This window comes from Coregonus lavaretus (genome assembly GCF_964263955.1).
Source record: "Coregonus lavaretus genome assembly, contig: HAP1_SCAFFOLD_2071, whole genome shotgun sequence".
Taxonomy (NCBI): domain Eukaryota; kingdom Metazoa; phylum Chordata; class Actinopteri; order Salmoniformes; family Salmonidae; genus Coregonus; species Coregonus lavaretus.
This window is the reverse complement of record NW_028163911.1, coordinates 74,503-84,991: the sequence shown is the minus strand read 5'-3', so window position 1 is coordinate 84,991 and position 10,489 is coordinate 74,503. Positions and strand designations below refer to the sequence as shown.

The 10,489-nt window shown below is 44.6% G+C and overlaps 1 protein-coding gene across 2 annotated transcripts; it reads left to right on the top strand.

Annotated features, from left to right (window-relative positions):
- Positions 1-1,123: 1,123 nt before the first annotated feature.
- Positions 1,124-9,933, top strand: LOC311117674 (aspartate aminotransferase, cytoplasmic-like). Of its 2 annotated transcripts, none has more exons than XM_084192606.1 (9): positions 1,124-1,390; positions 3,613-3,794; positions 4,658-4,781; positions 5,080-5,192; positions 5,646-5,750; positions 6,313-6,463; positions 7,360-7,525; positions 8,099-8,241; positions 8,893-9,933. In XM_084192606.1, exons 1-9 carry the CDS (start codon positions 1,282-1,284, stop codon positions 9,030-9,032), a joined length of 1,233 nt encoding a protein of 410 aa, XP_084048732.1. In that variant the 5' UTR covers positions 1,124-1,281; the 3' UTR covers positions 9,033-9,933. The 2 variants fall into 2 exon arrangements, 1 of the variants encoding a protein (XP_084048732.1); XR_014611702.1 differs by having other exon boundaries at positions 1,185-1,390; positions 7,973-8,241.
- Positions 9,934-10,489: the final 556 nt, after the last annotated feature.

The following is a 10,489-nucleotide window of genomic DNA, read 5'->3' as shown; positions in this document are numbered from 1 at the left end:
CCTGTACACTGTGTTGTAGTAAAAGGGGGGTCCATTCTACTCAGGAGCACCGCTAGTTTCCAAATCCACAGAGTTTACGCCCAGACGAGCATCGCTGCCTATTTGGCGGCCCTTATAGAGTGGCCCATCAACTTAAATGCAATCGTGTTTTATTTTTTCATATTGGACATACATATTGCACCATATAAAAGTATCAGTACACTGTGTTGCAGTAAAAGGCTCCATTCTACTCAGGAGCACTTCTAGTTTTAAAGTAGTTGTTAAAAGTGAAATGTTTTTATTACAGTTGTTTTTCATTCAATTTGACCCATTTTTCAGATGTAAGTGGTATATTTTCCAAACTCTAAGTACTAAACTCCTAACTGATAACACTTGTTAATAATGGCCCCCCAATATGTATGTCCAGTATGAAAAAACTATTGGATTTAAGTTGATGGGCCGGGTTTAGCAGGACGCTCCTCTGTGTCTAAACTCTGTAGATTTGGAAACTAAAAGTCTGAGTAAAATGGACCACCCTTTTACAGATACTTTTGTACAGTGCAATACATTATAGGAGTGCACATACAAAAACAATTGTTGACCATTTAGGCTTCAAAAAAGAAAATTAAGTACATTTTCCATTTTAGTCATTTAGCAGACGCTCTTATCCAGAGCGACTTACAGTTAGTGAATACATTTTTTTATTTAATTTGTTATACTGGCCCCCCGTGGGAATCGAACCCACAACCCTGGCGTTGCAAACGCCATGCTCTATCAACTGAGCTACATCCCTGCCGGCCATTCCCTCCCCTACCCTGGATGACGCTGGGCCAATTGTGCGCCGCCCATGAGTCTCCCGGTCGCGGCCGGCTGCGACAGAGCCTGGATTCGAACCAGGATCTCTAGTGGCACAGTTAGCACTGCGATGCAGTGCCTTAGACCACTGCGCCACTCAGGAGTCACGCGCCACTCAGGAGTCACGTAAATTACATATCTTATATAAATACTTTAAATGATTCTTTGTATGATAACTAGTATAAAATATATCGATAATTGTGCACATTTTCCATCATTTTCGCCGTAATAATTAATTTACAACATATACAGGACGGGACTTTTATTCTGAAGGATTCCAAAATTCCGTGACCAGGAAGTACTTAGTTATTCTTTCCTGCTTAACAGCGATGTCTTGTAGTGCGTTGAAGGTGAAACTCGCCTGTCTCTCCACTGCATCTAACCGGTGAGGTACCGAAGAACGACTCGCTCCTCTTCTCCTGCTCTGTACCGGGATCCTTTAAAATCATGTCTATATTCGCCGAAGTACCTCAAGCCCCTCCGGTGGCCGTTTTTAAACTGACTGCCGATTTCAGAGAGGACACTCACGCGCAGAAGGTGAATTTGGGAGTCGGAGGTAAGAGAGAGAGAAGCTTCAACAAGCTATGTTAACTTACGTTTAGCATTTGCAACACAGACGGGTAAACTGGTTTGACCACTGGCACTAGTTTGAGTAGCATGATATTAGAATGCTTGCCAACTAAAATGGCTTTGACCTTCGTCGTTAGCATGCAGGCTAACAGAGGAGTCGAAGTTTGACAGCAAGTGCAACTAGACTGCCTCATATCAGCCATATTTTTCTGCTAATACAGGGGCAGCTAGCTAGTATCTATCATGATTTACATGTTATGCTTTGCAGCATAAAAGCATTTATAAAACGCTGCTCATTCTGGAGTTTGACATTTGGTGGACACTGGAAAGCAATGTGATCTCATGATTGATTCTACGAAAACCCCGTGGTGTCCATACAGAACATGTCAGGCAGGCAGCAATAGAAGCGTTTTGACTGTTGACTTTAGTTCGAGCTTGACGTGGGGTGACACACCTTCCAAAAGGTCTGTGGTCATTCCAAAACATTGTAGATGAGGTCTGAATACCATTGCCATAGAATTAGGAATTGGATCTCTATGACCAGTGTTCTCTGTAGCTGATATAAATAAAATGATTGCTGGATGCAGTACAGATAGTTATGCAGGTGTTGGGTTTGGAAGAGATCACTCTGCCTTCACTACTAGGTTATATTGTCATCCCTTCCATTTCATTCATGAGTCTTCCAATGCCAAGCCTGTAGAGAATACGGGATTATATCTTCTCACTCACAGTTTCAACCTGTTCCCCAAACCAGCCTCTGTTAAATTCACAAAGACAGACACAGACAGGTGAACAATGGTTCTGACTAGACGGAGTACAGCAGGGATCATCAACTTTTAGATTCTACAACGGGCTGATTATTTTTGTTGAGCCGATGGTCAGGGAAACATAATTACAAGTAATTTGTAGACTGCAAATTGACCGCAAACAGCCCAAACATATATAATATTTGACTAAAACATAATCACATTATATTTGCATATGATCACATATCTCACTATTGTGCATGGGAATACTTTGGAACAGATTTCCAAAATCAAAATCACTTGATTTTTGAGCTTATTTACTGGTGTTTTTACAGTCCCCCTCCCCTTGCTCAGAAAACTTAAGGGGCCAAATAAAATAACCCTTGGGCTGATATTGGCCCACAGGTTATTTTATTTTGGTTAAGGTTAGGAAAAGGGTTAGGGTTAGCTAAAATGCTCCCCTAACCTGCTATGAAAAGTCACTTCCGGTCGTAGCTGTACTCCCTCGGTAGTAGCAACAACACCTAGAGCCAAGGGCCTCATAACACAACACAGGACTCCTGGGAAAATATCCACTGGTTGTTGTTGGCAGTGAGGGACTGATGCTAGTAGAAACAAGGTGTGTTGAGGAACTGTAAAAAAAAAAAAAAAAAAAGTTTGGACTTGGCTTGTTCAAGTGTGACCTTGGTAAATCAATATTTGGTATATTAAGGAACTGTAGGAAGGAAAAAAACAACAAAGAAATGTAGCTTCTAACGAGCTAGCCTACATGTCCGTAGTTTCCCTTAGATTAGACCAGGGCCTGGTGGAGGCTAGGCCAGCTAGGCTAGCTATTTGTTGTGAACTTTGGTAACTGAAAATGAACGGCTGTAATTTGATGCTCAATGGTAGAGCGCACTGGCCTGGACTGGAAAAGGACAGAAATTGGAAGGCTTTCCTTAGAGAGGGAAATGAAGCTCCTCCGAAGTCACACCCACAGCCGTGTGCCCACACACACACACACTTAGTCTTCAGGCCAGGGTGACCTCCAGCAGAGCTGGGTGTGATAGCAGTAACATGAAATACAGTCTTCTACACACTGCATGAAGTAAACATACTGCTGCACTATGGCTGTGTGGCAGCCTGGTAGTGGTCATTATGAAAGGTTGTTTTGGTGTCAACTATCAACATATTAAGTAGGCTTATTATAACTAGGCTATTGGACACTCTGTAATACTTGTTTGTGTCTCCCAAGCCTACAGGAAATGACTGCCTGGTGCCTGCTATTGGTCCTGCCCAGACAGGCATGCAGACACAGGCAGGCATGCAGTCAAACAGACAGTGAGACAGGCAGGCTGACAGACAGACATGTACATTATGTATATAAACTCTCTCCTCAGCCAGATGACTGTCTACCATGGGTCCTGCCTAGATAGACAGTTAGATACAGTATATAATGTCTTCTCTCTCCCTCTCTCCTCAGCCTACCGTACAGATGACTGTCTACCATGGGTCCTGCCCGTAGTGAAGAAGGTAGAGAAGATGATAGTGGAGGACAACAGTCTGAACCACGAGTATCTTCCCATCCTGGGTCTCCCTGAGCTCCGCTCTGCTGCCTCCAAGGTGGCCCTGGGAGATGACAGCCCCGCCATCAAGGACGGGAGGGTAGGTAGGAGGGAGGGTGGGTAGGTAGGAGGGTAGGGAGGGAGGGAGGGTAGGTGGGAGGGTGGGTAGGAGGGAGGGTAGGTAGGTGGGAGGGTGGGTAGGTTGGAGGGTAGGGAGGGAGGGAGGGTAGGTGGGAAGGTGGGTAGGAGGGAGGGAGGGAGGGTAGGTAGGTGGGAGGGTGGGTAGGTTGGAGGGTAGGGAGGGAGGGAGGGTAGGTGGGAGGGTGGGTAGGAGGGAGGGTAGGTAGGTGGGAGGGTGGGTAGGTTGGAGGGTAGGGAGGGAGGGAGGGTAGGTGGGAGGGTGGGTAGGAGGGAGGGAGGGAGGGAGGGAGGGTAGGTAGGTGGGAGGGAGGGAGGGAGGGAGGGTGGGTAGTAGGGAGGGAGGGTAGGGGAGGGAGGCTTCTAGATTGTTATATTTTATTAATCACTTTTGTTAAATATGGAGGAAATACAACATTTCCCAGCATTAGTTCAACCCTCAAGTTGACCCTGAGGCCTTCAAAAAGAAGCCAAACAAATGAAATGGTTGGTGGAAATACAATTGGCAATTGTAAGCACTAAGGTTAAAAGAGTATATGAACATTGTTTCCAGAGAAAAGTGATATATTCTTTGATATCTGGAAGTGTGACCTGTCAGATTCAATATAACTCACGTTCCATGACTCAGTCGAATTTCTTTGAATTGCACTGAATTAAATTATACTTCCTGTAACTCAAATTCTACGTCCTGTGGGGTTGGAGTCAATTCCAAAATTCTGAATTGAGCCACACGCACATTCTGGGGGATGAGTGGTAGGACTGGGACACACACACACACTTCTGCCTTGCCCTGCCAAGATGTTGACATTCTCTCTCTCTTTCTAGGTGGGAGCGGTCCAGGCGTTGGGAGGTACCGGTGCGTTGAGGATCGGGGCAGAGTTTCTGAGGCGCTGGTACAACGGCACCAACAACACGGCCACGCCCGTCTACGTCTCCGCGCCAACCTGGGGTTAGTGGGCGGAGCTACAACCAACTCATTTACATTTCATTTCATTTATTTAGCCAGGATAATCCACTCGGTAACACTTACCACTGTTTTCCAGGGAGTCTTGGGTTCCATAGAATCAATACAAACAAACACATCACATCAGAACTGTTTAGATACCAACAGTCTACACAGTAGCAGACATACAGAGCACACTCATAATCTACTTCTATCAATTCTAATTCTATTGAGTCATGATCCCACTAAGAGCACAATGTACTGAACAAATACCTTCTTCTTATTCTTCTTCTCTCTCCTATAGAGAACCACAATGCAGTGTTTTCTGATGCTGGGTTTAAAGATATCCGCCCCTACCACTACTGGGACGGAGCAAAGAAAGGCCTGGATGTGACTGGTATAATGGACGACCTGGAGGTGAGAGAAGGATGGATGGATGGAGGGGAGGGAGTGATGGGTAGTGAAGGAGGGAGAGCGAGGGACTTGAGTTAGAGCGACATCATGCATGATTTAGGCTACAACAAGCTGTGAATGATCGTCACGTCTTGCATTAGTGTTTTGTTTAGAGATGGGCGCGATTCAAGGTTTGTATTTCTTTACTAATAATCTAATAGAAGTACTCAATGTACAAATGCAACTATTTAGCAGGTTACATTTCTAAGCACTGACAAAATGTCTGACTCTAAGATGTGCATATTGTTGGGAGAATGTCAAGTACAGTGAACATATGTTCAGTTTTGTTTTCAGTTGTATATCAGAACAACCAGTAATCTGAGCAACAGATAACATACTGCAAACCTTTTTGCCTTCAGCCCCGTTTCACCCTAACATTTCACTACTCAAAATCATGTGTGTATGTTATTTTTTCAGAACGCTCCAGAACACTCTATCTTTGTGCTCCATGCCTGCGCACACAACCCCACAGGGACCGACCCAACACCTGATGAATGGAAGACTATCGCTGAGGTCATGAAGGTGAGACAGGGGAGATGGCAGGGATGTATTCACTAGGAACCAAACGGAACCAACCGGGTAGCGACCTACCTGAATGTGTTCAATAGAAACTCTAGTTTTCATTGCAAAACGTTTTCCGTTTGGAGTAAACGGTTTCTGTTGCAAAACGTTTTGCTACAGTCTGCGACTAATGAATACACCCCAGGGGAACGGACGTCTCATAATCCCAACCATTATCCATCTGGCTCATTTATATTTTGGGGTAACTTTGTTTTTCCTTTCTTCCCTTTCAATTCAATTCTCCCTCTGCCCCCTCCCTTCTCTCTCTGTCCCACCCCTCCCTTCTCCCTCCCCCCTCCTCTCTCTGTCCCCCCCCTCCCTTCTCCCTCCCCCTACTCTCTCTGTCCCCCCCCTCCCTCCTCCCTCCTCTCTCTGCCCCCCCCCCCTTCTCCCTCCCCCCTCCTCTCTTTGTCCCCCCCTCCTCCCTTTGTCCACCCCCCCCTCCCCCCTCCCCCCTCCCTCTGTTCCCCCTCCCTTCTCCCTCCCCCTCCTCTCTCTGTTCCCCCCTCTCTTCTCCCTCCAGAGGAGGAAGCTGTTTGTGTTCTTTGACTCAGCCTACCAGGGCTTTGCATCAGGCAGTCTGGATAAAGATGCCTGGGCCATACGCTACTTTGTCTCTGAAGGATTTGAGCTGCTCTGTGCCCAGTCCTTCTCCAAGAACTTTGGCCTCTACAGTGAGTATATATGCATACATATAGACACACACACACACACGCGTATATCATTGTCCTCTGTAGCTCAGTTGGTAGAGCATGGTGCTTGTAACGCCAGGGTAGTGGGTTCGATTCCTGGGACCACCCATACGTAAAATGGATAAAAGCGTCTGTTAAATGGCATATATTATATATAGACATGGACACCAACCAGTGGAGGGACAAGTACCCAATTGTCCTACTTAAGTAAAAGTAAAGATACCTTAATAAGAAATGACTCAAGTGAAAGTCACCCAATAAAATACTACTTGAGTTAAAGTCTAAAAGTATTGGGTTTTAAATATACTTAAGTATCAAAAGTAAATGTAATTGCTAAAATGTACTTAAGTATCAAAAGTAAATAATTTCAAATGTCTTATATTAAGCAAACCAGACGGCACAATTTTCTTGTTTTTGAAATGTACAGATAGTCAGGGGCACACTCCAACACTCAGACATAATTTACAAACAAAGCATTTGTGTTTAGTGAGTCTGCCAGATCAGAGGCAGTAGGGATGACCAGGGATGCTCTCTTGATAAGTGCGTGAATTAGACAATTTTCCTGTCCTACTAAGCACTCAAAATGTAACGAGTACTTTTGGGTGTCAGGGAAAATGTATGGAGTAAAAAGTACATGATTTTCTTTAGGAATGTAGTGAAGTAAAAGTAAAAGTTGTCAAAAATATAAATAGTAAAGTACAGATACCCCCAAAAACTACTTAAGTAGTACTTTCAAGTATTTTTACAGTCCACTGCTGTGGGCCAATGGCCACATTTCAGAGCTTTTGCTTACATTTTTACTCTGTCTCATAAACTCGCACCCACTCAAACACACTCTCTGTGACGCTAATCCTCCATTTTGTTCCTTCCTCCTCCAGATGAGCGTGTTGGTAACCTGACAGTAGTTGCCCAGGATAAAGACAACCTGACCCGTGTTCTGTCTCAGATGGAGAAGATCGTCAGGACCACCTGGTCCAACCCTCCCTCCCAGGGGGCGCGCATCGTAGCCATCACACTCAACAACCCCGATCTATTCATAGAATGGTACTGTCAAAAATATAACCCTTTATACTCAACAACCCAGTTCTCTTCACAGAATGGTAAAGTCCAACAACACTCCTATTTAGAATCCCTTCTAAGTTAACCCTGAGGAGTTCACTGAATGGTACGCTCCAAGTTTTGAAAACTGCTCCATTGTTGTACATTAAAAACTGTGCTTACTTATTGGGGATTGTTGTAAGCCACGTTCTGTTGGTGGCAGATTTTTTAAGACTGACGTTCCCATTCCAATCATTGATATACAGTGTTGAAGCTGTCCCTCTCCCTGTGGGCTGTAGGAAGGGTAATGTCCTGTTGATGAGACCAGCTGAAGGCTAAACTAACTAACTCTCTCCTCTCCTCTCCTCTCCTCTCCTCTCCTCTCCTCTCCTCTCCTCTCCTCTCCTCTCCTCTCCTCTCCCCTCCTCTCTCTCTCCTTTCTTTCTTCTGTAGGAAGGATAACGTGAAGACCATGGCTGTCACGGCCTCTTGATGAGACCAGCTGAAGGCTAAACTAACTCTCCCTTTCTTTCTCTCAAATGTTTTCTCTCGCTCTCCCCCCATCCTTCCTTCCTGTAGGAAGGGTAATGTAAAGACCATGGCTGACCGTGTATTGTTGATGAGAGACCAGTTGAAGGCTAAGCTCATTGCTCTGGGGACGCCTGGCACCTGGGACCACATCACACAGCAGATCGGCATGTTCAGCTTCACCGGACTCAACCGTAAGTGTTTACCAGACACACAGACATGTACGCAGGCACACTGGAGCAGACCGTAAGTGTTTACCAGACACACAGACATGTACGCAGGCACACCGGAGCAGACCGGAAGTGTTTACCATACACACAGACATGTACGCAGGCACACCGGAGCAGACCGGAAGTGTTTACCAGACACACAGACATGTACGCAGGCACACCGGAGCAGACCGGAAGTGTTTACCAGACACACAGACATGTACGCAGGCACACCGGAGCAGACCGGAAGTGTTTACCAGACACACAGACATGTACGCAGGCACACCGGAGCAGACCGGAAGTGTTTACCAGACACACAGACATGTACGCAGGCACACCCGAGCAGACCGGAAAAATCTGTGCACGTGTAATTATACTTTTTTTGACCGGGGGCCTTTTTGCTAAAATATGAACCGATGCCCGGGCATTATAAGAGACTGCGTTTAATGGAAGTTTTCCGGTAAGTTACGGTAACATGCACACACAGAATCTCACACACGGATACAATTCTACAACTTACATATTTTCCCTCCCTCTCTACAGGTAAGCAGATAGATTACATGATCAACAGTTGACTGTCATTTTAATAACATATTCTCTCTCTCTCTCCCTCCCTCCCTCCCTCCCTACCTCCAGCTAAGCAGGTGGAGTACATGATTAAGGAGAAGCACGTGTACCTGATGGCCAGCGGTCGTATCAACATGTGTGGCCTCACCTCCAAGAACATCGACTATGTCGCAGAGTCCATCCATGAGACAGTCTCCAAGGTCCAGTAAGGCCCCGCCCTCCACGTGCAGTTACTTCCTGCTTCCTGTTCACAACAGGAAGTACTGTCAACTGTCACGCGTGTTCTCGTCAAGCACCCCGTCTGTGACACACATCCTTTCTCTATAAGCAGTGCTCTAGCCATCTATTGGTTGTAAAATGTAGAAGAGTGATGACATGACACATGTTAACAACAATCAATGGTATATGATCAACGGTATAACTGGTGTGTCCACCTTCTCTCTTCCTCAGATTACTGAGCCATCTTTTAAACAAAATGAAGGCAGACCTCTAGTTGAAGTATTTCACTATCCTGACGACCGTTATGTTGCCTTTTTATTTATTTTATTGTGCCATTTCCGGTTTTCCGGTTTTGAAAATGTGTAAAAGATGACTTTGTGTGCACTTTGGTTTTAAAAATGTTTCAGAGCACTTGAAAGTGAAGCAATGCCAGAAGTTGAGTGAAAGTCGCTCTGGATAAGAGCGTCTGCTAAATGACTAAAATGTAAAATGATTTGTGTGATCCTGTGTTCTACATACATCGACATACCACAATGCTTCTGAAGGTGTTTTATGTAGAACTGGTTCCAAAGAACAATCGCAACATTCTAGAATGTGTGAAATTGTGGATAAGATCAAATGCTCTGTGATGTCATGTGACAGGCTTGAAAGGTAATTTAAAGTTCATGCATATGCCTATAGGTCAAAGGTTAACAGGAAATGTCCTCTAATTGGGTGATATGCCCTGTTTATAAACATTGAGCAGCTATATGCAGATATGTCCTATAGGAAAAGCACATACAACTACTGTGGTAATAGTTGAACCACTTGAAAATGTCTGTGGCTCAGGTTCCGTGTTAGGCATAAACTTGGTGTGACAAGTATATTCATAATAAATTATTGTACATCTCCGCCCTTAATGGTTATGTGTTTGTGTTGTGCTATTTTGACCCATTGTTTTGTTCACTGTACCCATACGGTTGGTCTTCCTATATACAGCCACACGCCATTTGATTGCCATGGTTATATTGACATCCTGTAATTACTATGACCCAGAGTTTTACCTGACAAGACAAAACTCTGGGCCCTGGGTAATAACTGTCAGCAACTGGAATAAACAATAACATTTCATATCAAAGTCTGAACATTAAAAAGTCACACAGCTGAAACTTGTGAATCTTTTTAAATCTGTTCATTTTTTAATGCAAAAATCTGAGGGGTTTTCCCCTGTTAAAATGCCCAGAGTAGTCATTTCAACATACTGTACCCATAAAGTCATTATAAACTCTAATATCTACAATACATCTCTCATATATGCATTTCTCTTCTATAAAAAGATATCTCTGTATTACTTTCTGTATAGGTGCCACTCTCTCCCCGTACACCAGTGTTCTCCTTCTGACGATCTGTCCAATTTATCAATTTCAATTTATGACATAAGCACAGATCTAGGATCAGCGTCCCCTCT